This window comes from Balaenoptera borealis (genome assembly GCF_965194805.1).
Source record: "Balaenoptera borealis genome assembly, chromosome: 18".
Classification (NCBI taxonomy): domain Eukaryota; kingdom Metazoa; phylum Chordata; class Mammalia; order Artiodactyla; family Balaenopteridae; genus Balaenoptera; species Balaenoptera borealis.
In genome coordinates this window covers 50,947,653-50,974,440 of record NC_138877.1, presented here as the reverse complement: position 1 = coordinate 50,974,440, position 26,788 = coordinate 50,947,653, and the positions used below count along the sequence as shown (strand labels likewise).

The window sequence follows — 26,788 nt, the reverse complement described above, 5'->3', positions numbered from 1 at the left end:
ATTTTTAGATCAGTACAAAATTCTAAACATAGTCATTTGTGGTCTTTAAGAATATGGACATTGAAAATCTGACATCGAATATTTGTCCTGTGCAACTCAAGTATGAGCATGGATTACGTTATGAGAGAGAAATAAAGAACTAATTTTTTGGAAGGTTTGAGAAATCTGGTCTGAAAAGAAACAACTGATTGATATTCACATTCGGCTAACTTTGAATGAATACTTACTTTGCATCACAAAGTACTAACTTGTGTATTTCCACGTGGACTATCTCATTCAGATCTCACAAAATCTTGCAGGACAGCATATGGGGCTCAGAAAGGCTAAGTGAATTTTCCAAGGTCAATTGACTAATTTGTAAAAGAGTCAAGGCTTGAGGCTGAGCCACCTGCCCATCTGAAATCAACTCTTAAATATTTAATTAGAGCCTTCATTCCAGCTTTTTGCATGACAGAAATATGAGAAGTCAACCCCAAATTTGAATAAACAATTCATAATGTGGAGGATAAATGGGACATTACATTCTTAAATCTTGGGCTACAATAATGATTTGACACACCTTCATGAGATACAATGTTCTCTGGTATGTTATGTATATATTAATTATTTATATATTTGCTATAACACTGGTAGTTCTTAATTTTTTTCCATGAGTTTGGAAAAGCCTTGTCACCAACGCTATTGGTTAGCAGGATGGTTTAGGAGTCAGAGCAAGGCCATTTCTTCTCCTACTTTCTTGGGCAAGTTAGTCAACCTTTCTAAGCTTCCTTTTGTAAACTAGGATAATAATATCTAATTTCATAAGGTTGCAGTGAGAATAAATGAGTTAATGTAAGTAAAATTTGTAAGCACAATGACTACAGTTGTGACTGAACTGAGTAAGAATAAATAAGTGATAATTAACAGAAGTGTAGTGACACAGCACTAGGCACTATGGATTCCAAAATTCTGAGGGACTATATTTTCATTTTTATTTCTGCCCTAACTTTTCACATCTTTAGAGTTAACTCCAGTTTTCATAAATCTCCCTTCTCCAGTCCTGAATAGTAGATTTCAAGTAAGGTTCTTTTACATGGAATCAGTGTAGGGACTCTGACTCACAAAATTAATATTGATAAGGATTAAAAATAACATAAAAGTCCTCATATTTATGTGGGATGAGATTTAATACTCTTTTTATATAACATCCAAGCCATCAATAAGTGATAAATATGCTAATTAAGCAGCATTCCATAGCTACACTTAAACCTCACATTTAAAATACTAGCTGCGGGCCTGGGAGATCAGGAGGCAGGCAGGAGGGGCCCTCCAGGAGGAGCGGGAGAGGAGTGGAGGTTGATTGCCATGCCCACTCGGGCCTGGGGAGCCTGCTGTGCTCCTAGGCCATCCCCTGCCCTCCAAAGCCCCCTCCAGGCTGCGTGGGTCTTTGGGGGCATAGGACAGAGGCTGGGGAGATCAAGAGAGGCAGGCGGCAGATGAAGTCCCCTGCCCTCTGAAACCAGGGGTGGGGGGCACGCCTGGGCCCCTTCTGTTCCTTGAGCCTAAGCCCCACCCACCACAGCCCCCAGGGCCTTTTCCAGCCCTGTGGTTCCTGAGCATTGGCCCCACCCACCACCCAAACCTTGCCCTTGCTTAGGCCCTCCACAGCCAAGGCCTTTTTTTTTTTTTTTCTTTTCCCTCTTCCTCTTTTCTACTATTGTGGTATTCATGTACCTTCCTGATGTTGATTCATCTATATTTTAATTTTATATTCTTCCTAACATATCTGTTAGTTTCCTAGTCTAATGTTATTTTTCACTTTGTTTTTTTCTTTTTTCTTTTTGCTGCCCCAGGTGGCTTGTGGGGTCTTGGTTCACAAGCCTCGGGCCAAAGCTCCTGCAGTGGGAGCTCCGAGTCCAAACCACTAGACTAACAGAGAAAGACCCCAGGGAATATTCATTGGAGTGAGGTCTCACGGAGTTCCACATCTCAGCACCAAGACCCAGCTCTACCCAATAGCCTACAAACTCCAGTGTTGGAAGCCTCAGGCTAAACAACCATTAAGATAGGAACACAATCCCACTCAAAAAAGAAAAAAGAGACGGTAAAAAAATATGCCATAGATGAAAGAACAAGGTATAAACCTATAAGACCAAATAAATGAAGAGGAAATAGGCAATCTACCTGAAAAAGAATTCAGAGTAATGATATTAAAGATGATCCAGAATCTCAGAAATAGAACGGAGGCATGGATTGAGAAAATACAAGAAATGTTTAACAAAGATCTAGAAGAACTAAAGAACAAAAAAACAGAGATGAACAACACAATAACTGCAATGAAAAATACACTAGAAGGAATCAATAACAGAATAACTGAGGCAGAAGAATAAATAACTGAGCTGGAAGACAAAATGGTGGAAATAACTGCTGAGGAGCAAAATACAGAAAAAAGAATGAAAAGAATTGAAGACAATCTCAGAGACCTCTGGGACAACACTAAATGCACCAACATTCAAATTATAGGGGTCCCAGAAAAAGAGAGAAAAAGAAAGGGTCTGAGAAAATATTTGAAGAGATTATAGTTGAAAACTTCCCTAACATGGGAAAGGAAATAGTCACCCAAGTCCAGGAAGCACAGAGAGTCCCACACAGGACAAACCCTAAGAAAAACACACCAAGACACATATTAATCAAACTAACAAAAATTAAATTCAAAGAAAAAACATTAAAAGCAACAAGGGAAAAGCAACAAATAACATACAAAGGAATCCCCATAAAGTTATCAGCTGATTTTTCAGCGGAAACTCTGCAGGCCAGAAGGGAGTGGCAGGATATACTTAAAGTGATGAAAGAGAAAAACCTACAACCGAGATTACTCTACACAGCAAGGATCACATTCAGATTCAATGGAGAAATCAAAAGCTTTTCAGACAAGCAAAAGCTAAGAGAATTCAGCACCACCAGACAAGCTTTACAACAAATGCTAAAGGAACTTCTCGAGGTGGGAAACACAGCAGAAGAAAAAGACCCACAAAAACAAACCCAAAACAATTAAGAAAATGGTAATAGGAACACACATATTGAAAATAACCTTGAATGTAAATGGATTAAATGCCCCAACCAAAGGAGAGAGACTGGCTGAATGGATACAAAAACAAGACCCATATATATGCTGTCTACAATAGACCCATTTCAGACCTAGGGACACATACAGACTGAAAGTGAGGGGATGGAAAAAGATATTCCATGCAAATGGAAATCAAAAGAAAACTGGAGTAGCAATACTCGTATCAGATAAAATAGACTTTAAAATAAAGACTGCTACAAGAGATAAGGAGGGACACTACATAATGATCAAAGGATCAATCCAAGAAGAAGATATAACAATTATAAATGTTTATGAACACAAGATAGGAGCACCTCAATACATAAGGCAAATGCTAACAACCATGAAAGGAGAAATCGACAGTAACACAATAATAGTAGGGGACTTTAACACTCCACTTACGCCAATGGACAGATCATCCAAACAGAAAATAAATAAGGAAACACAAGCTTTAAATGACACAATAGACCAGATAGATTTAATTGATATTTATAGAACATTCTACCCAAAAGTGGCAGATTACACTTTCTCTCAATTGCTCATGGAACTTTCTCCAGGATAGATCGCATCTTGGGTCACAAATCAAGCCTCAGAAAATTTAAGAAAATTGAAATCATATCAAGCATCTTTTCTGACCACAATGCTTTGAGACTGGAAATCAATTACAGGAAAAAAACTGTAAAAAACACAAATACATGGAGGCTAAACAGTGCGTTACTAAATAACCAAGAGATCACTGAAGAAATCAAAGAAGAAACAAAATAGTACATAGAAACAAATGACAATGAAAACACAATGACCCAAAACCTATGGGACACAGCAAAAGCAGTTCTAGAGGGAAGTTTATAGCAATACAATCTCACCTCAAGAAACAAGAAAAATCTCCGATAAACAATGTAACCCTACACTTAAAAGAGAAAGAAGAACAAAGAAAACCCAAAGTTAGTACAAGGAAAGAAATCATAAAGATCAGAGCAGAAATAAATGAAATAGAAATGAAGAAAACAATAGCAAAGATCAATAAAACTAAAAGCTGGTTCTTTGAGAAGATAAACAAAATTGATAAACCCTTAGCCAGACTCATCAAGAAAACAAAGGGAGAAGACTCAAATCAACAGAATTAGAAATGAAAAAGAAGAAGTATCAACTGACACTGCAGAAATACAAAGGACATGAGAGATTACTACAAACAACTATATGCCGATAAAATGGACAACCTGGAAGAAATGGACAAATTCCTGGAAAGGTACAATTTTCCAAGACTGAACCAGGAAGAATTAGAAAATATAAACAGACCTATCACAAGTAATGAAATTGAAACCATAATTAAAAATCTTACAACAAACAAAAGTTCAGGACCAGATGGCTTCACAGGTGAATTCTATCAAACATTTAGAGAAGAGCTAACACCCATCCTTCTCAAACTCTTCCAAAAAATTGCAGAGGGAGAAATACTCCCAACTTCATTCTACGAAGCCACAATCACCCTGATACCAAAACCAGAAAATGATATCACAAAAAAAGAAAATTATAGACCAATATCACTGATGAACATAGATGCAAAAATTCTGAACAAAATACTAGCAAACAGAATCCAATAGCACATTAAAAGGATCATACACCATGATCAAGTGGGATTTAACCCAGGGATGCAAGGATTCTTCAGTATATGCAAATCAATCAATGTGATATACCACATTAACAAATTAAGGAATAAAAACCATATGATCATCTCAATAGATGCAGGAAAAGCTTTCGACAAAATTCAACACCAATTTATGATAAAAACTCTCCAGAAAATGGGTATAGAGGGAAGTTACCTAAACATAATAAAGGCCATATATGACAAAGCCACAGCAAGCATCATACTCAATAGTGAAAAACTGAAAGCATTTCCATAAGATCAAGAACAAGACAAGGATGTCCATTCTCGCCACTCTTACTCAACATAGTTTTGGAAGTCCTCGCCACAACAATCAGAGAAGGAAAAGAAATAAAAGGAATACAAATTGGAAAAGAAGAAGTAAAACTGTCACTGTTTGTCGATGGTATGATACTATACGTAGAAAATCCTAAAGATGCCACCAGAAAACTACCAGAACTAATCAATGAATTTGGTAAGGTTGCAGGATACAAAATTAATGCACAGACATCTCAGGCATTCCTATACATCAACAATGAAAAATCAGAAAGAGAATTTAAGGAAACACTCCCATTTACCATTGCAACAAAAAGAATAAAATACCTAGGAATAAACCTGCCTAAGGAGACAAAAGACCTGTATGCAGAAAACTATAAGACACTGATGAAAGAAATTAAAGATGATACAAACAGATGGAGAGATATACCATGTTCTTAGATTGGAAGAATCAACAATGAGAAAATGACTATACTACCCAAAGCAATCTACAGATTCAATGCAATCCCTATCAAATGACATATGGCATTCTTCACAGAACTAGAACAAAAAATTTCACAATTTGTATGGAAACACAAAAGACCCTGAATAGCCAAAGCAATCTTGAGAAAGAAAAACAGAGTTGGAGGAATCAGGTCCCCGACTTCAACCTATACCACAAACCTACAGTAATCAAGACAATATGGTACTGGCACAAAAACAGAAATATAGGTCAATGGAACAGGATAGAAAGCCCAGAGATAAACCCACACACATACGGTCACCTACTTTATGACAAAGGAGGCACGAACAAACGATGGAGAAAAGACAGCCTCTTCAATAGTGGTGTTGGGAAAACAGGACAGTTACATGTAAAAGAATGAAATTAGAACACTACCTAACACCATACACAAAAATAAACTTCAAATGAATTAAAGACTTAAATGTAAGACCAGACACTATAAAACTCTTAGAGGAAAACATAGGAAAAACACTCTTTGACATAAACCACAGCAAGATCTTTTTTGACCCACCTCCTAGAGTAATGGAAATAAAAACAAAAATAAACAAATGGGACTTAATTAAACTTAAAAGCTTTTGCACAGCAAAGGAAACCATAAACAAGACAAAAAGACAACCAGCAGAATGGGAGAAAATATTTGCAAATGAAACATTTGAAATGAAACAGACAAAGGATTAATCTCTAAAATATACAAACAGCTCATGGAGCTCATTATCAAAAAACCAAACAATCCAGTTAAAAAATGGGCAGAAGACCTGAATAGACATTTCACCAGGAAGACATACAGATGGCCAAGAGGCATATGAAAAGATGTTCAACATCACTAATTATTAGAGAAATGCAAATCAAAACTACAATGAGGTATCACCTCTACCTGTCAGAATGGCCATTATCAAAAAATCTAGAAACAGTAAATGCTGGAGAGGGTGTGGTGAAAAGGGAACTCTTCTGCACTGTTGGTGGGAATGTAAATTGATACAACCACTATGGAAAACAGTATGGAGGTTCCTTAACTAAAAATAGAACTACCATATCACCCATTAATCCCACTACTAGGCATATACCTTGAGAAAACCATAATTCAAAAAGTCATGTACCACAGTATTCATTGCAGCACTATTTACAATAGCCAAGACATGGAAGCAACCTAAGTGTCCATCGACAGATGAACAGGTAAAGAAGATGTGGCACATATATACATTGGAATATTACTCAGCCATAGAAAGAAACAAAATTGAGTTATTTGTAGTGAGGTGGGTGGACCTAGAGTCTGTCATACAGAGTGAAGTAAGTCAGAAAGAGAAAAACAAATACTGTATGCTAACACATATATATGGAATCTAAAAAAAAAAAAAAAAAAAAAAATTGGTATTGATGTACCTAGTTGCAGGGCAGGAATAAAGAGGTAGACATAGAGAATGGACTTGAGGACATGGGGTGGGAGGGTGAAGCTGGGGCAAAGTGAGAGTAACATCAACATATATACACTACCGAATGTAAAATAGTTGGCTGGTGGGAAGCAGCAGCATAGCACAGGGAGATCAGCTCGGTGTTTTGTGTCCATCTATAGGGGTGGGATAGGGAGGATGGGAGGGAGGCTCAAGAGGGAGGGGATATGGGGACATGTGTATGCATATGGCTGATTCGCTTTGTTGTGCAACAGAAACTAACACATTATTGTGAAGCAATTGTACTCCATTAAAGATCTTTTTAAAAAAACAAAATAAAATAAAATACTAGCTGCACATCTTTGAAAATGTAGAAATTAGTTAAATTATTTTTTAATGTGAGTTATAGTAGAAAATATGCCAATTAATATATGTAAAAAGTACAGGATTTCAGAAGTAGCTCAGAAGTATCAAAATCATTTGATTCTGCAGTCTGAATGATGTAAAATTCAAAACTGACTTCTTCAATATAACTACTAGAACTGTGTGAGGAGACCTCCCAGATCGCATCTTTCAAATCTAGAAATAGAGACAGCAGGCTTTGCATTCACCTAACCTGTGACGGTCCTTCCCTATTACTAGAGTCACCTTCTTGACCTCAGGGGTTACCATACTATCTTAATAGCCTGAGCATTAAATGATCCTCCGCTTAACATTTTAAAATACAATAGTACTTTACTAAATACTTGGGGATAATGGGATAAAAATTAAGTGGATTATCATGATCTTCCATAATTCAGTTTCCCAGGAATGCCAAACAGGGACGGTTGGCAATGGCAAACAGTGAGAGATCACCAGGAAATGTGAATTTTGGGGAATGAGAATTCTGTCCCAGGAAGTGATTCTCCCTCCAAAGCTAACCTTGGATGAACTGAGTGACATTTTTTAAGGAAGCTGGTGTTTTTCATTATGACTTGAGAGTAAAATCACATTACCATGGCTAACATGGCCTTGCATGCAGTAGCTGCTCCAAAAATACTTGTGGCATTAAATTAATTTAAATTCTCTTTTTTCTCCTTCTCTGGTGGAAATCTATGCTACCTTACCCAGCTCTGGGAAAAGACCTGAAAGGGACCCCAAGGGAAAGATATTAGACCCTGAGCCTTTATGGCAGTCAGCTTTGGCCACATCTAGGTACAGAGTGTGCATAATAACCTCTTAGAAACAGTTCAGAAGAGGCGGTGATGGACATATCATCTCCATTTGTGTCAATCACCTAGAACCTGCCTTATTTCACCCCTGAATTGCACATATTTCTTTCCTTTTTTTCACACAGCTCCCAACCAGGGCTTTGTTTCCTTATTTTGGGACATTTCCTTAGGGGTTGAATTTTGCCCTCCCACCAAATCTATATGTCGAAGTTCTAATGCCAGAAAAAATCGAGTTCAAATGAGGTCATTAGGGTGGGCCGTAATCCAATATGATTGGTATCTTTATAAGTAGAGGAAATTTAGGCTCAGATACACACACAGATGGATAACAATGTGAAGACAGAGGGTAAAGACAGCCCTCTACCAGCCAAGGAGAAAGGCCTGGAATAGATCCTTCCCTCTGGACCTTCAGAAGGAGCCAACCCTACTGACATACTGATCTTGGATTTCTAGCTTCCAGACGGTGAGAAAATTAATTTCTCTTTTAAGCCACCCAGGCTGTGGTTCTTGTTATGGCAGCCCTAGCAACCAAATACACATTTGCTTCTGCCCTCATGACATGATTATGTTTAGTTTCTCAGCCTGATGCTGGATGCCCTCACCTGCTCTGGCGCTTTCCACTCCTGGCTGCTGCAGATACTGCATCTTTGATCTGCCTATACCACCCCACCCCTCACCCCCAGGACCCAAGTCTTTTGGACCCTAGCTATTGTGAGGGAGAGTGGAAATGGATTTAGATCTAAGCAAGGAGGAGAAACCAGAATCCTGCAAATCCAACCACTGTAGGTAGATAACTCAAAATTGGAACGTATGCTTGCCTTCAAAGAAGCACACTCCCAAAGGGATATAATTGTGAATCATTGAGTAAACCATGTTATTAGGGGTTTCATAGAATTTTTGCTGTTTTTATTAAACAGTGCCACATATCAAGTTTGGTAGAGTGGATTATAAGATTTTATTCTGAATATTTTATACTAATATTTAAAGCAAAATTAAAAGTTCCAGATCATGAAAAGTACAAAATGTGGATTTGCTCTGGTTGTTCACCCTGATTGATGTCATCAGCTAGATTTGGAGATCCAATAAAAGAAGTTCAGATTGCCCATAAACTTCCCAAGTTGAAAAATGTAAAAAAAATTTTCATTCTTTAATTAAGACTACATCTATCTTATCGTGTCTTTTACACTGTGGTAGAAGATGAAGAGCTGTGAGTCAAAGTGTGAAAAATAGATTTTTATAGAAGCCCAGCCAAATGCTGCAGGGTCAAACAAAGGCTTGATTCCAAACCTTTTCTGTGGCAGTTCAGTGGAAGACCTTATAATTTTGTGATTTTATGAACAGTTGGAATTAACTTCAAGAAAAACCACCAATTCTCTGTGGATACAGAGAGAAATGCTAAAAAGAAATTTTGTTAACCATAGCAACTGAAAATGCTTTTCTTTACATAGACTACAGAATGTTTGGGAGAAGATATGCGTTATCTGCTATGTAGACTCATAGCACACATTTTGAATATGAGCATTTATCTATGTTATAATCATGTAATTTATTTTCTACTGCCCCATTAAGGAATATAATACTCCCTTGCGAGCAGATTAAAGAAAAAAAAAAGAGATTCTGGGGACCAAGGCTTATTATGTCTCTTATAACACAACTTTTCCTAGGATATGCTCTACATGAGAGAAAGTAATCAGCTCACTCCCAACTGCTCTTCCTCTCTTATGAAGGTGTGGGAGGTATTTATCAAATGCTGCAATATGTTTCTCTCTCTCCAGCTCACTTACATCGTTTTTGCAGAGTATCAAACACATTTGCAAAATTAAAAACCTCCATATAGAAAATTTACTATGGTACTTCTTTTATGCCAAGAACTAAAACTAAGGCTTTAAGCTTTAGTTCAAAGGAATATTTCTCTCTCTGAAGGGAGTGTAGAATACAGGGAGATAACTGCTATAATTCTTCAACTCTATTGAATTTGCAAAATGGTCCCAGCTTTACATATTTTTATAATTTGTTTCAATGAGGGAGTCTTAAAGATTTTATATTAAAGAAATTAACAGGTCCGTAGAGAAAATGATCAATTTAGGTATTTTAAATATAAGATGTGACCAAGAATTTCAGTGGCTCTAATTCACCATGGTTCATTGAGATTACATTTCAAAATAGAGTCATTGGCTTGAGCAAGGAGACCAGTCATAGGATATCAGATCCCTCCAGTCTAGTTTCACTCATGGGGCTCAGAGTGTTAGAGTTATAAGGCAATGGGCTTTGTCTAGTTGGATGATCACAGGTCTTGATTAGTTTTGAAATTTAGCTTGTAACTCAGAGAATATTTATTAAGCACCTAATACATGTCAAGCATTGTGCCATGAATTGTAGATAAAGACACGAACAAGACAGATCCAATCTTTGACCTTAAAAAATCCAATAGTTGACGAGAGATTATTAAATAATAATTCCAAGAGACAAACATCATAGGACAGAAGAACAGAGAGCTTGAGAACATCCAGAAGGACCTGATGCAGAAGTGATGGGTCAGGTTGGGCTTCCCAGAGCCTGAGTAAAAGACACCTAAGCTGACACCTAAAGGATAAGTAACAGTTATCCATGCAGCAGCAATGACAGAGGAGCGAGGCGTGTTCATGTCAGGGGGTGTGTGGGTGGGCTTTGCTTGTGGGTGGAGCATAGGGAATGGGGTTGGGGAGGCCTGTGGAGGCAACATCATGGCGAGCTTTGGAAACCAGGTTAAGGGGTACACTGTTGTCCAGTGGCAATGGGAAGCCACTGGAGGATTTCATCAGAGGAAGGACAGGATCAGATTTGTGTTTTAAGAAGATCACTCTACAGTGTGGCAGACAGATTGAAGGGCAGAAGGTACCAGAGACAGCAGAGGGACCAGTGAGGAGACTTAACAGTAAGCTGGGCTATAGTAGCAGTTGGGATGATGAAATGTCTCGGTTCCTGAGATAACTAGGCGAAGCACCCAGAGTGACCTACTGATTATGGAGAATTAAGCAATGGAAAGAGTCAAGGTTACCTCCCACCTCCAGCTTTCTGTCTTGAGCAGAAGTATGAGAAATATGCAATAGGAAGATAGGAAGGAAACCTCCTCTTATTGGGATATTAACAAGGTATGTCTTAGCAAATAGGAAGCCCTTATAAAGATGGACGTATAATACTACAAATAGTTCAGAATATTTTTTCTGCTTCAGATGAAGGTTGCCTTTTCTAACTGTAAAGACCTGTATCACTAGATGTTTTTCAGTCTTCATGTGGGAGCAGCAGTTTATAGGCTACCGATAATTAAATATGCCACTTTAATGTTGGTTCATGAAAATGTGAAACTGTCATTGCTAAAATTCACAGTTTCTCCCTGAATAAATGAAAATTCTGTACACATTTGCATTTGTTCAAGTTGTTGTCTTCCTAGAAAGAGCTCAGGGACACCTGCTTACATTCTGATCCATGACTGAAATTTATTCCACCCCTAACTGTGAATTAAATATACAGCTGCTGGAAATGTCAGCAAAGTCACATAAAAGGAACTCTGATTCACTGCTGTTATACTATTAAATAATCAGTGCTCCTGTCACATTGAATTGGATGTAAAAGTGCCTTGTGGCTGTTATTCCTACTGGGAGTCATGTTAAAATGCCCCCTCTCTTTACCCATTAAAATCAAGTGGGCCACATAAATACATTGCAGATACAGGTGACTGAACATATTGAATGAAGTCACTTTTTTCAAATAGGCAGCTTAGTCTTTCCTGTTTTTTCTGCAGTAATTCTTGAATATCCTGGCTGATTATCATCAAATCTGGTGTAACTACTAAAGAATAGTCAGACATCACTTAGGTTAGATTTGTGGATCAAGCTGCCATCTGATATAGAGAACAAACTAGTGGTTACCAGTGGGGAGAGGCAAGGGGGAGAGGGGCAATATAGTGGTAGGTAATTGAGAGGTACAAACCATTAGGTATAAAATAAGCTACAAGGATATATTCTATGATATGGAGAATATGGCAAATAGTTTGTAATAACTATAAGTGGAGTATAACCTTTAAAATTGTGAATCACTATATCATATACCTGTAATTTATATCATATTATACATCAACTATACCTCAATAAAAAGTTTAAAAATAAATCCTTAAAAAAGGCTGCCATCTGAAAACAACATGATGGTCAATATTTTTAAATTTCTTTTTTATAGTAATCCTATCTGTATAAGGAAAATGTCCTCTTCTTATAGATACTTAGTTAGGAGTTGCTGAACTACAAATTACTTTTTATGAAATTAGCCTCTTCTAATAAACAAAAGGCAAAACTCTTATGAGAAATTTACCATTATCTGTCAACATAGTGCATTTGCAGAAGGAGGAAGGGAAGGAGGCAAAAGTAAGAAGAAGGGGAAAGGGAGGGAGGGAGAGGAGGAAGGAGGGAACAGGAGCGGGGCAGAGAGAGAGAGAGAGAGAGAGAGGGCGCTACAATTTATGGAAACAGCCACTAAGGGAGAAGTTGGCTACAGTAGCCACTGTTAGTTATTCCATACGTGCTTGTTAAACCTAACCACTTCCAACATGGGTTGGGAACCTCCTAAAACTGTTACTAATAAAAATAAAAATCTGCCCCTCCCAGTACCACTCTGAAGAAATGGTTCTACTTATCAAAGATATTTCCATACGCTTACCAGTGGCAGGGTCAGCACCAAAAGTCCTCTATTATTTCAGTTATTAGAAAATCTCTATAAGACAAACCTTCCTCTCCTCTCTGTCATTTCCATAATAATTTTCTAGAAAAAAAGTGTATCTAATTGTAGTCCTTTAACTGCAGGGGTGGGAGGGGAATTAGAAAGGAAGGGACCATAGGGAGAATAAAGGACAGAAAGAAGGGGTAAATCTGAGCTTTTTTTGCTCCCGATCTTTTGTTCTTCTTCCAGTAGTGACATCAGGAGGATTTGGGTTTAGATCCAGGATGTGTTTTCTTTCTTGAGAAGTTTATTTTATATCTTTGAGCTATAGTTTCCTCTTCTGTAAAATAGCATGCATGAATATATTTCTCATGGGGTTGGTGGTTGTGAGGATTAAATGTATATAAATTGCCAGGCACACCAGAGGTGTTCAATAAATACTGCTGTCTAATTAGCAATTGCTCTTCAATCGCCTTGGTACCTTCCTACCTCAGACACCCCAACACCTTGTGATAAAAACACACAAACAGAAAAGGCAAATTAAAACACAAGGATTGACATATATACACTCCCATGTGTAAAATAGATAGCTAGTGGGAGCATGCTATAAAGCACAGGAAGCTCAGCTCAGTGTTCTGTGACAACCTAGACGGGTGGGATGGGGGGGGAGGGGTGGGAGGGAGGTCCAAGAGGGAGGGGATATAGGTATACATATAGCTGACTCACTTCATTGTACAGCAGAGACTAACACGACATTGTAAAGCAATTATACTCCAAAAAAAAAAAAAAAGAACCACTAATGTAGAAAACAAAAAGACATAAGATTTAGGCCGATGAGCACATCACACTATCCTCTTTCTCCCCGTGGCTTCAAAGCACTTTCCATATGTTAATTTGCTTTCTTCATCCCAGAATATTGAGACTTTAATTCCCAGCTATATATTTATTATGGCAAAATTTCAGGTCAGCAGAACAATCTGGGCTTCTCATACAACGCACTCTGGTGCATTATCAATAAGCTCTTTTGGTGAAAGATATGACATAAAGATAGTGAATTATAAGATATTTACAAAACTCAAAATGGAGGTTCAAGGTTAAAATCTGCTGGAATATTTTGTGAGCCCACGTGAGCTGTGGATCTGTAATTCTGAAGACTGAATATCATTTCCAGTGCTCCAATGCTCTGTAGGCATCTGTGTAAACCACCGGTTTGGTCCAGCTTCTCCAAAATATGTTTTCCTCTTATTTAATTTCACTCATTTTTCATATCAGTCCTGATACTCTATTTCCTATAGGCAACAAACCCTAAGCTGTCTTCGTGAAAATAAGAAGTACAAAACTGAGTCCAAAAGAGTGCAGTTGATTCCAGAAGAGTGCAGCATGTTCTCAGCTGACAGGAAACACATGGGTTATAAATGTGTGCACATTTGAACACTCAAGAAAAACGAAAGTCTTCTTTTAAAAAAAGAGAAGAAAGAAAGCAAGAAAGCGAGCAAGAAAGGAAATTCCTAACCTAGAACCTTGGGAACATGTCAAGATAGTTAGGCAAAGTCATTTACCGCTTAGTATTTCTGAGAGGTGAAGGTTTCACTTTAATAAGATTGTCCAAAGCTTGGCTTTTCAAAAGAGAAAAAGAGAAAAAAATAAACTCCGATTAGTGATAGGTTGTTTTGCTTGTGCTAGGTCTATAAAGCAATATAATAAATCTACTCCACTCAGGGGCAACAGACATGAGAACGTGAAATGACTGTTTTTATTTGATTACCTTTGATTGCTTCTGATTACTTCAGGATTCACTTTGATAAGGTTATTGAGATCCCGGTTTCTTTAAAAAGAAAAATAAAAAGGGAGCAGGTTAATTATAAATAAATTATTTTGGTAAGATCATTAAGGTTATCAAGTTGCTTGAAATAATTGTAAAACAAAACATTCTTCCTACCCAAAGCACAAAAATTAATACAGTTCTATTACCTTTGGTTGTTGGAGAGAGTTTCAGGATTCACTTTGATGAGTTTATCAAGATCTTGATTTCTTCAAATGGAAAAACAAATTAAAGCAGCTTGTGTTAGAGATAATACAGGTTTAAGTTGGCTGGAATTGGAAGAAGGGATTAGCTATTTTATCATTTAGTATAAGACGTATTGGTTTGGCATAGAACCCCCTTGAAATAAATTTCCAAACCAATCCAGGGAGGACTAATTATGTTGGATCAGGAGAAGAATTACTCTGACTTCACATGCTTACTGTCAGAGCCCATCTACAAGGGCACGCTAACTCAGAGTTCACAGCAAACATCTCATGATTGACCACTTTTACTCTGGAATGTTTTAACAGTATGAAGATACAAACTGATTCTAAGGTCCTTGATATTTTAAAAATCATATTCACCAGCTAAATATACCATTTTTAAAAAAAATAAGAAACTCCCAAACTAGGATTATACTTAAGTCTTGGCAAAGAGAGTTCCAGTAATCCATCAAAATTGTGACTTTTCTTTCCTCTACCATGACTTCCAAAGCTGAAATCATGGTAAATTAGGGACATAACTCTGATAACTGTCCACTTCCTAGTTGAAACCCTATCAGTTTCTTTCCTCAGTCGGAGAACAGTATTTCCTCCCACCTGGTTTGCTATCACTCATTGCCTCCGTATAATACTTTGCTTCTAAGGTCTGGAAAGTAGTGATTTTTCAACGTGTTCCTCTAAACCGCTTTATAATATTTATTCAAAGAAGAGCCCACAATAGCAAGAAATCTTGGGATTGATAACACCTGCTTTCAGTAAATTTTGGCAGCTACCTGCCCGTACCTCCTTCCCCCCAAAAGTCCTTTTCCCTTATATAAAAATAAAGTGTGGTTTACTCTTCAAAAAGACTGATGCAAGGTTAGGAACTGAAGGAGAGCCACTTAGAGGTTAGTCATCAAAAAGTCTGAGAAAAAGGTCTGCATTTCCTTCCCCAGCCCCTAAGCCTTTCCATAGAATTTGCTTCCCAGCTCATGGCTTCACTGAGTTTGATCTCTTCATCCTTGTTCTCAGATCTCCATGGTAGACAGAAAGCCCCTAAATGAATGTTTACTGTTTTGAATTATCTTCAATAGCAATATTTTCAATTAAAGATAATCAACTGGTATCTACAAACACTATCAAAGAAATGATAAACATATGAGAACTATCCAAAATAAAATTTTCTTGTATAAATTGATTACAAAAACCTGTTATAAAGTTAAATTGTGCCTGAAAGACGATCTTTAAAATGAGGATAATTTCATACATTAGAAGAATAAAAAGTACAAAAAATAAAACTTTGTAGAGGAAATAATATGTCAAAGGCCACAACCTTTTAATACATAAAATCAATCACAATATTTTAGTGTAACTACATATAATATTCACCAACCAGCATAATTAAGAGTAAGCTGCATAAAAAATGCAAACACAAACATGAGAACTCCCGTTTTTACTGTTCTGCTCGGTACAGAAAACTTGGTTCATTCCAAATCTTAGAACTGTGCTATTCAAACTACTACATCATAGAGCTCATTAAAAAATACAATTTACATCACAGCCCAATACTTTCTGTTTTCAGTCAGACACACACACACACACATACATAATAAAACATAAATTTCACAAAATAAGACACCCACTACGTAAGAACTCTCATGTTTTCTACTCTATTTCACTCTAGTTAACTGGGAAAAAATGCTGACTGCCGCTCACTAAATTAATTACAAGACCATTTAATGGGATGTGACCCACAATTTGAGAAACACTTAGAAAACATATATATAAACGCGTGCTATGTTGTACCACTTCTCTTTAAAAGACGACACCTTGTGTCAATAAAGCAAGGATCTCAGTCCTGAATTGCCTTGACTGAGAGCATCATGCAACTTAATGAATTGAAAACTTATAGACACTTTTTTCAGACCCTGGATCCTACAAGCACAGGAATCTTATATCTAAATTTTATCCAGGAAAAATGTAACATTTTTCCTACTCAAGTTACTGCTTTCATTTATTTTGCTTTAAGGATATAGGGATACATTGAAATATTTAGCTATTATTATTTTCATGTAGTTCAAAAGTTGTAAAGTGTTTTGCGGTCATTGGCATAAATTTGTGCCATTGTCACTTCAAAGACTGTGAAGTAATATTTCAAGTGACCCTGTGAAAGTAGTAGAGAACAGCTCCAGGCTGTCCCATGGCAAGAGTAAAAGTCCTAGCTTTATAGTTTCCACTATTTCCTGAGGTACTGAATCAACTTTCACCTATTTTAAGATGAAAGCCTCCATGCTGTGATTTAAAGACCAGGAGTTGGGCTGGGAGTTGGAAGAACTCACAGAAGATTATGAGACTTTTGCCCCGAATACTTCAGTATTCTCATATGTAAAATGGGTAGATTGGATTTGTTCATCTCTAAGCCTCTGCCCATCTCTAACATCTTCTACTCCTAGGAATCTATGAATGTGAATTTTACTGCCTGTCGTGTTTTTTAAATTACCTATTTCATGTCTCCTTTTCTTTTTAAATGCAACTCACTGACAATACATTCTATATTCAGCAAGCATTACATAAGCGTCCCAAAATGTAATATATTAAATTGACAACCTGTTATTGTCTTGGAGTCCCATCTCTTTGCCCCTAGTACATAATTGGCTTTAATCTATGATAATTGCTTGCTGTTAATAAGATTGAGTATGTCTACTGAATTCTCCTTTTGGCATCCATGGCCTATAATTATACCTAATGTGCACCTAATGATACCTAGTTGTAAGCTTCAAACCCAGTAGGTGCTCAGTAATTATTCACCGCCTAACAGATCACAGAACTACTATTCGTCTTCCACTAGTTTTCTCTGTGACACTGGTCACATCACTTAACCTTTCTGAGTCTTAATTTCCTCTTCTGTAAATAGAATAGGTTTGACTGGAACAGTGGTTTGCAAGTGTTCATAGTAACAGGGCTATGAGTTTTCTGAGGTTCCTTCCTTCCATCTCCAAAATTTTGCAATTTTTGTACGTACCAGCTAAACTCATAAAAGTGAAATCATAAAAACATTCTTAAATATATATATAAATATATACGTACATATATATAATAGTAGTGTATAATGATATAAAAATCTTCCTATACCCAGAGACAAAAAGTGAATTTCATTTTCATCATTATAGATACTACTTAAAGAATTACCAAATTTTAGATCCATTATTTTGCTGCGAGCAGCAAACCAGCTAAGAAATAATGAACCTCATAAAATTTCCACCGACTACCAGAAAACACCCTCTGAAAACGAGGTGAATGGTATTGCTTATAACTAATGAGGTGTCCAGCTCTTTTCAAAAAATTAACTATCATTAATAAATTTAACCAAATCCAGAGACAAAGGTATTAACATCAATACTACAAAACATAAACAGGACATAGACTAGCTATGTTTCTACCCCAATCACTCCCTTCAATTGTTTTACTTGAGCTGCCTTTCTTTTTATTAGCAAATAGATATCTAAGTTTTCAGGGACATATAAAAATTGTGATGACTTCTCAAGATTTATATTCAGTTTGCCCATAGAATGATTACAAGTCATTTATATTCAAATTGTACTTAGTAAAGGAGAAACAAAGCAAAGTAAATAAATCACATCCTTCTCTTACCCGGCTGTGTTTTTGACAGCTTTGGGGCTTACGTTAATAAGTTCATCAAGATCTTGTTCACTGCTAAAACAAAATAACATAAAAGGTCAAATTCAGTTGGAAATCAGAAACAATGGCTAGCATTGTTTCTTCTGATGCTTGTGAAACATTCCATGGGATCCTAGACAAAAAGTGATAAATTTACCGAGTTTCTACTTTATATATATTAGTTATATTAGTTATCTTTTTTAAATCCTCAAAACAACTGAGTTAAATATTACCATTCTCTCTTTATAAATAAATTGAGTTTCATAGAAATTAAGACCCTCTTTGGGCCAGATACCTAAGAAATGACTGAGGGTGAACGAGGATTGAAACCATAGCTGGACCCCAAACCACATGCTCCCTTCTGCTAACATCCTTCCTCTCTCTATTCGCAATAATTCCTTACATCTGCACAATGCTTTTCACCAACATTATCATCACAATAATCTTGAGAGGTAGCTTGGAGCTACTCTGTCACGCTTTTCTTAACTTTTGCTCCAGTGAATGATGGGTCTTAACTTTTCAAGAAAACAGGAGTATAATCAAAATCATGTAGAAATATTCTAATCAAGTATTAGAATGTTATGTCACCAATTTTCTGAAGAGTCATTTAAAAATTAATCCTTGGGTTTGTGAAAGAGGAGAAAGCCAATATTCTTGGGTTTATTCAGTTTTATGAACTTATAATTTATTTACTATAAACTTGCAGTAATAACCTACTTATGCTACTTATGCTATCCAATAAATTTCTCAAATAGTCATTAGACAGAATTAGCTTCAATATTACAATTTGAACAATATTATAATGTAATAAATTGAAGCAACACAATAAAAGAAAAAATCTATCTACCATCATTACACATCAACAAATCAATTTGTTCTCATTTTTTTCATGTCCCCTTTCAAATGTCCTTAGCCAAATAATCTTATTCTGGGGCATAAATTGAAGACTTGTTCATGAGTCTTCAATAATCTTAATAAGCTTACCTTTTATTTGCTGAGGGAGTCACTTTGATAAGATTGTTCAGGTCTTGGTTCCTAAAAAATGTTGTAAATTTCAATAAGGGGGTAAAATCAAGTCAAATCAATTACAATTTGTACATTTTTTTCAATATTAATATTGAATCAAGTGATTGTTGTTAATTCAAAACTTCATCTTACTTGAGTTCTTTTTTAGCCCTCTGTAAAAGCAGGTGGCTACTATCAATTCATTTCTTACACAACTACATATATATGAAAATTTAATTTAGTTTTATTCTTATTTCTTTTAAGACAACTTCAAATTTAAATTGCTCTTAAACTCCTTGTTTTCCAAGAATATTTTTGAAGCTTGTAATGAATAAGAGAAAAATTTAAATTGTTCATCATTTGCACGTGTTCCTTGCTTCCCTCCCCTCAAAACAAAACAAAACAAAAACCTGGGATTTTTTTAAAAAGAGGCTATTTCCTGATTCTAAAGTATGGAGGTAATATACATAATATGAGTATGTAACATTCAGGCTACTCCAAGATATTAATCAGTTCAGAATCATGCTTCATGCAATGCTAAGTCAGAACAAGGAAAACTTCAGTTTATATAACTTGCTTTTATTCTAAACAAATAGGCAATAATAGCTCTAAAGAGACATTTCTGTTACCACACTGGGCCTTCATACCAACTCTAACATCAGAAGGCCTGAACAAGATGCCTAATTTGCTATACCTTATTATTGGACAATTTGTTATACACCCTGAAAAGAAAAAAGACTGGAAAGGCTTATATCACTGAACTAATCTTTAGGATTAACCTATAAACTAATTTATCATGTACATATCCTTCCATGTAAATTATTGCATTCTATTATATTGAACTATATGAAATTGTCCTCTTGTGGATCAAAAATTATTGAATGTCAACAATTTCATAAAATTCAACCTAACAGATAATTTCTTTGGTATCGTCTTTGAACTAAGCAATGAGTGGTGCAATGGGGATCCAACAATGAAGAAAAACAGTAACAGTAATAATAATACCAATAGATAATATCTAATAAGCACTTGAGGAATAAGTGCTTCATAAGCTTGCTCGCATCTAATTTTTCTGGTAATTCATGAAGAAGGTAATTCTTACAATCCCCACTTTACAGATAAAGAAGCTGAGGCTTAAAGGAGGTTAAACGATTTGTCCAAGATTATACAGCTAATAAGTATTCTCCGAACTCAAAAATTTCACTATCAAGTAGAAGAGATGGACACATGACCAAATGCAATACATGGCAGAGGGTGGGTACTGAAACGAGGCTCACACACTGCACGGGAAAGGTCATATCATTAAGGCCATCTTCACTTTACAAACTAAGTCATCTTGGAAGAGGGACAAGGGATAGCTGTCTTTCATTGACTCTTTTATCTGTAACATGAAGTATTACATGGTCTCTGGATTCAGTACCTGACCATCAGACAGTGGCAATGCGTTATGCTCTTATTTAGTGAACAAAATCTAAGGACAATTTAGCACTAAATAATCAGATAAAAGAATGATAAAATCTTTGGTCTAACCATAAAGTGAATAAAACAAGATATGCAAGGGAGGCTTTGTTTCGGAAGCTGTTCCAAGTGCATTCAGAGTTGATCCTCTTCACTCACCCACATGAAATACTGTTTAGTCCAGGAGTCAGCAAACTATGGTCCTCAAGCTAAATTCAGCCCGTAGTCTTGTTATATAAGTAAAGTTTTATTGGAACACAGCCATGCCCATTCCTTTACGATGTATTATCAATGGTTGCTAGTTGACTAGTTAAAATAGAGACTGTTATGGTCCCCCAAACCTGAAATATTTACTACCTAGCCCTTTAAGCAAAAGTTTCTGACTCCTGATCTAGTCTAATAAACTTTATATGATATCTACCTACTGTAAAAATAGAATTCCTATACACCAAGTAAGATAGAGTATCTATCAGAAAGAAAATATATACCTTGGTATCTTTTATATTTAACTCGCATTCAAACTAGCATAACAATATATATTTATAGATTCGTGGTTTTTTTACATCTCTTTGTTTACTCAACACGATGTACCTTAAAGAAAATTCTCTCTATAAAAGACAAATGTCATCCTTTGTATTCTTTATTATTTCAATAAACTAAGTATAATTTTAAAAAATAACCTCCCAACTTTAGGAATTGTTTGAGTGTAAACATAAGAGAAGAGGGAAAAAATGATGAAGGATAAAGGAAGGAGAATTTTCTTCACATGAAGACCTTCTCTTAGGCTGCTTATGTCTAAGAAATTGTTTGGGGAAGATATTTCATCCCAGGAGGAAACTCGATTCATTTTGAGGAAATCCCAAGCATGGAACACAAATCCCACACTGATAAGAGATTATTCCCATATTTTAAGGAATTCCTCCACAAATATCCACAACCAGGGAGCCCTGAATAAGGACATCAAGACTAGGTTTCTGACATAGAGGTACTGATTTTGGGTCCCATTATTGGCTGTCTCTGTGATGGGACAATGAGTTTTATCATATTTTTGAGGTTGAATAGAAGAAAATGGAGAAATAAGTTCCATAAACCTCACCCTTGGTTAGTTCTGTTTGTTTCTGGAGCCACTTCGATGAGATTGTCAAGACTTTGGCCCCTTTAAAACATGGAAGAAATGATCAGAGAAATGGTCATCTTACATCAAGTGGTTGCAAATATTTATTAAAATGGAGAAACATTTTTATTATAGAAATATTTTACTATAAAATATTTATTAAAACAGAGATCATCTCAAGGGGTTGGAGTTTTTCAGTGTTGACTCTGAAAATATATATTTGGACCTAACTATAACTGCATAGAAATAATAAACAATAATTAATGGTTTCAGAAAATTCATGATGTGCCAGGCACTGTTCTAAGTGATTTACGTGATTTATATGATTTAATCCTCACATCAGTCCAATGAAATAGTGTTAAAAAATTAATAAACAGAAACTTCAATGAAATAGAGTTAGGAGACCAGAAGGGGGAGTTCTTGTGCCCTGTGATAATAGCGGACCCCAGGAGGAAGAAGAATGACTCCTCTTCTTTCCTGGCAGGGACTCAGCCAACGAAAAGCCTTGAACTCTTTGTTTACTGTAGCCCTCCCAACCTCCTTTTCTCCTTCTATAAAAGTGTTCCTCCCTTCCCCTTCAGGGACTTGCATATGGTTCCCCATGGTTGCAGACCCCAAACTGCAATTCTCTGGTGATCCTGAGTAAATCCACCTTGGCTGGAGAAATATCTGGCAGTCTATTTGTTTCAGGTCAACAACAGTAAGTATTATCCTCCTGATTTCACAAAGGGAAAAGCTAAGACACACAAAGATTAAGTTTTTGCCACGTGGCTAGTAGTGGCAAGGCTGGAATCTAAAGCTATGTAATCTAACTCCAGGGTGTGTGCACATTCTATAACATCAACCATCTTACTGGAACTTAATAACTGAATTGACATTGGAAGTGATCAGGGAGCATCTGGTCCAATTTCCTCACTGTGAGGATGAAAAAACTGAAGTCCAAACAGGGAGTGTGGCCATGCCCATTTCACACTGCTAGTGAGGATACAGCCAGGCCCAGACCCCCATCTCTGGGCTCTGGTCTGATTCTCTTTCCTCTCTCCTGTGCCATCCCTCTGCTTAAGAAAAATAAATCAGCAAATGAAAGTATCCCATCCATCCTGAAAAAACAGCTGTGCACCTAATGCATCAAGGCACCTGCATTATATTAGAAATCATTTGACCAAAATCTTAAACATTTTACATAAAAGATCATGGGGGTTCCATGGTTTTTCTTGAACTACCATTGATACATTGATACTATAGCAGTGTCAGTCTGCTGAAATGATGATTTAATAATGTTTTGAAGCATTGGTTAATGTGAAACAAAAAAAGAGGGGCGTATTCAATCTTGCCCTTGCACACTTTTTCCTGTTCTTGGGTTCACTTTGATGAGGTTACTGAGGTCTTTGGAACTTTAAACAAAAAAGCAAACAAAAACATAATAAGTAAAAATGGAATTAAGTCAACTAAGTACTTTGAAGGATATATGTGCTCAAGATGAATTTTGCGATTAGGTTTTGAGAGAAATCAATACCGGTCTATGCCCTTCATTTAAAAGAGTAAAAATTTTAAATAGAGTGTGTGTGTGTAAAAAAATAAATAAATAAAAGAGTAAAAATTTTGACCTCCATACAAATCATTGGTATACTAGCTCAGTTTCCCATTTCCTATCAAAATAAAACCATAAAATTAGGGCAAGATTGAGTTAAAAAGATCAATTCTGGAACTATTTGCCAAAAACTCTCGCCTGGCCAGCCCCTTTCAGTATTCTACATAATGCTATAGCTATAATTAAACTATATTTTGTTAATAATTTTCATTTGTAGTGCCTTTTTGCTTTAAAGGGATTTTATATCCATTATTGCACTTGATCCTTAATAATCAAATGACAAAGGTGGAACAGACATTATGATCCTCATTTTATAACTAAAGAAGCCTCAGCTCAGTGTTCGAGGGACTTGCTCCAAGGCACCCAGCCAGTAAGTAATGGAGCTCAGACTTTCTGACTCCACAGATTTTTCAGCATAGCTTCTCTAATGAGAGCCACAAATTGATGCAGAATTTGATGCACAAATTGATGGGAAGGAAAAAAGATACGATATAATCCTCACCCTGGGTTACTTCTGTTTACTTCAGGGGTCACTTTGATGAGATTGTCAAGGCTCTGGCCCCTTTAAAGCATAGAAAACGTGATGAGGTTAATGATAGACTAGAACCAAGTTGATAAAACTATTCATTATAACTCAGGAACAGTATAAACACTCACTGAGATCATGCCAAAGAGTTGAAGATTGTTAAAGGTACGCAGAAGTATGTAGGGATTTATATATCTCTGAAACACATTGAGACTCAGTGAGACAATATTTTAATCTTGGAGCCATTAGGGCCACTAGCAAATACTGAACTAGGACTCTATTTTGATTCATTGAATGCTATGCTCTTAGCCTTTTCCAGGTGCACTAAACATATTTTGTAATAGTCTGTATACACATTTCATGGAACATTCCACAAGACACAACTCTACCTATCAACTTCCAACATGCTGTGGGAACTTTGGAGAACACATATTTTGTAAAATTGACATTCATTAGCAGATTTTCTATTTAAACACTGGATTTAGATAAGTATACCAATTTGTTAAAGTCCATGATATACAAATCTGGTATCTGCTGCTGGTACTTACTGTGTGTTAAAACTACAAATTTTGACTAGCTGTGTTGGCAACAAACAATAGGAAGATTGAACTCTATAAAGTTCTGAAATGTAAGCTATATTTACTATAATATAAAACTCCGTGTAGTCAGTGAAAACACGTCAGTAATTTATGATTACCCTTTAGTATATCTGCTTCTGATTTTAATGGAATTTTGCTTTTCCTATTGCTTCTACATGTGTTTTCCACATTCGCAGTGCCAGCCAAAGTGCCTCTGATCTACAGAGGATACCACATGGGTAAAGAACGTCCACAGAAGGCACTTTTACACCCTGGATCCCCATGCCCTGTGGCCCTGCTAAGATCGATCATGAAATCTCTGAGGTTGCGTCAATGCAACATCAAAGGTATTGATATTTGGAAGCAGCTAGACATTGACTCAAGTTTTTACTTGTATGCAGATGTCTGAGAATGTGTACATCCCTGCTAAAAGCAGCAATAAAAAATTTGATCCTTTTTCATGCAAATAATGAAACTATTAACCCTGAAAGAGACAACCATTCTACCCCAATACCCTTTGCTGATTTTTTTAACCCTTTGTTGCCTGAATGAGATATGTGGAATTTGAATGCCAGTGACTGAGAAAAAAAATTCCCAGAATTCTGTTTCTAGATTTGAGTACTCAAAAAGAAACCCCACAACATTAAGCACTGCAACTCCAACCTTGTAATATTTGTGTTGGTTGTGTTGTCAAGGCCTTGATCTCTTTAAATATATTAAATAGAGCACATATCAGTATAAGGTTCCCTAAATTTTAAAGTTCATATAGTCAAAAAAGAAGAGTGTGCTATTTAATGTAGTAATGTAAAATAATATTTTGAGCTCAACTGTGGGAAGCAATGCCTCATAGTGTATATGTCTTCAATATTTATGCATTCTTTCAATCCACAAATAGTTATGGAAGGCCTACTATGGGCCCCAAGTTATGGGACAATACAGATGGGCTTAGCCCTCAAGAAGCTTCCATTCTAACTTGATGAGAGGCAGGCAATATGCAATCAAATGTATAAATGAATGCCACATTTCCAGATAATAATATATGCTATGAAGAAAGTAAAAAAGAGTGCCTGGTGCCTGCAATGCTGGGGTTGAAGGAGGGGTTGGTGACTTAATTATATTCAATGGTCAGAAACGATCTCTTTGAGAAGGTGACAGTATGGGAATAGAGCTTCCCAAAGTGGGAATAGCATACACAGAAGTGTTAAGGCAGAAGTGAGCCTGGAATAGAAAAAAGATCAGTTTGGCTGGACTTTACTGAACATGTGAAAGGCCATCGCTAAAGTTTAGAACTTTATTCTACCTGAAATAAGAGAACATTGAAAGTTTTTAATAAGGGAGGGAGATGATCTTATTTTACTTTTAAGAGATCTACAGAATTTAATAATGCTTGGTAAAGGAAAAAAAAAAAGATCACTATTGTCCCTAAAAGGTCCCAGGAAGCACACACATACACAACCATGAACATAGGTACTCATATACACACAAAAGCACATGGATATACTCACACATATATTTAGGCACACACAAGCATGTGTACACATGTACGCCATCAAACACACATTTTCACTTGTTTGCACAGACACACACCCGTATGCACTCACACATGTAGGCATACACACATGAATGCACACACAAGCATACACACGATTGCACACATCTGCATGTGTGTATACACATGTGTACACATAGGCACACACACACACACCCCCAACCTATGAAAAACAATAGGTGATGATTTGAAATACTCTTTTTAATAAAAATTAGAAAGGAAAAACATGAATTTTTCTTGGAGAGTCAAAGTAAATTAAATATTTGAACAGTATCTAAATTATTAAGAAAACATAATTCATGTGAATCTTTATTATTGCTAAAACTATTCGTATCTACTATGTGCCAGGCATGACAGTATTATGATCCTTATTTCAGAGTAAACTGAAGCATGGGGACACAGCTAGCAAGTGACAGAGCCAGAATTTGAACCCAGGTCCTTTAGACTCCCTGCTCCCAACCTCAAGTTACCTCCCTGAAATACCCAGGTAGC

General features: G+C 36.4%; 1 protein-coding gene across 1 annotated transcript in view; it reads right to left on the bottom strand.

Annotated features, from left to right (window-relative positions):
• The window catches only part of SCEL (sciellin), a 189,926-nt gene that overhangs the window by 34,084 nt on the left and 129,054 nt on the right, over window positions 1-26,788 (bottom strand). Inside the window, exons 20-25 of the mRNA XM_082365780.1 lie at window positions 24,146-24,205; window positions 22,035-22,094; window positions 19,460-19,510; window positions 18,449-18,511; window positions 14,765-14,824; window positions 14,559-14,618 (exon numbers count right to left, since the gene is read on the bottom strand). Coding sequence (XP_082221906.1) covers window positions 14,559-14,618; window positions 14,765-14,824; window positions 18,449-18,511; window positions 19,460-19,510; window positions 22,035-22,094; window positions 24,146-24,205 — 354 coding nt within the window. The remainder of the gene's footprint in view (window positions 1-14,558; window positions 14,619-14,764; window positions 14,825-18,448; window positions 18,512-19,459; window positions 19,511-22,034; window positions 22,095-24,145; window positions 24,206-26,788) is intronic.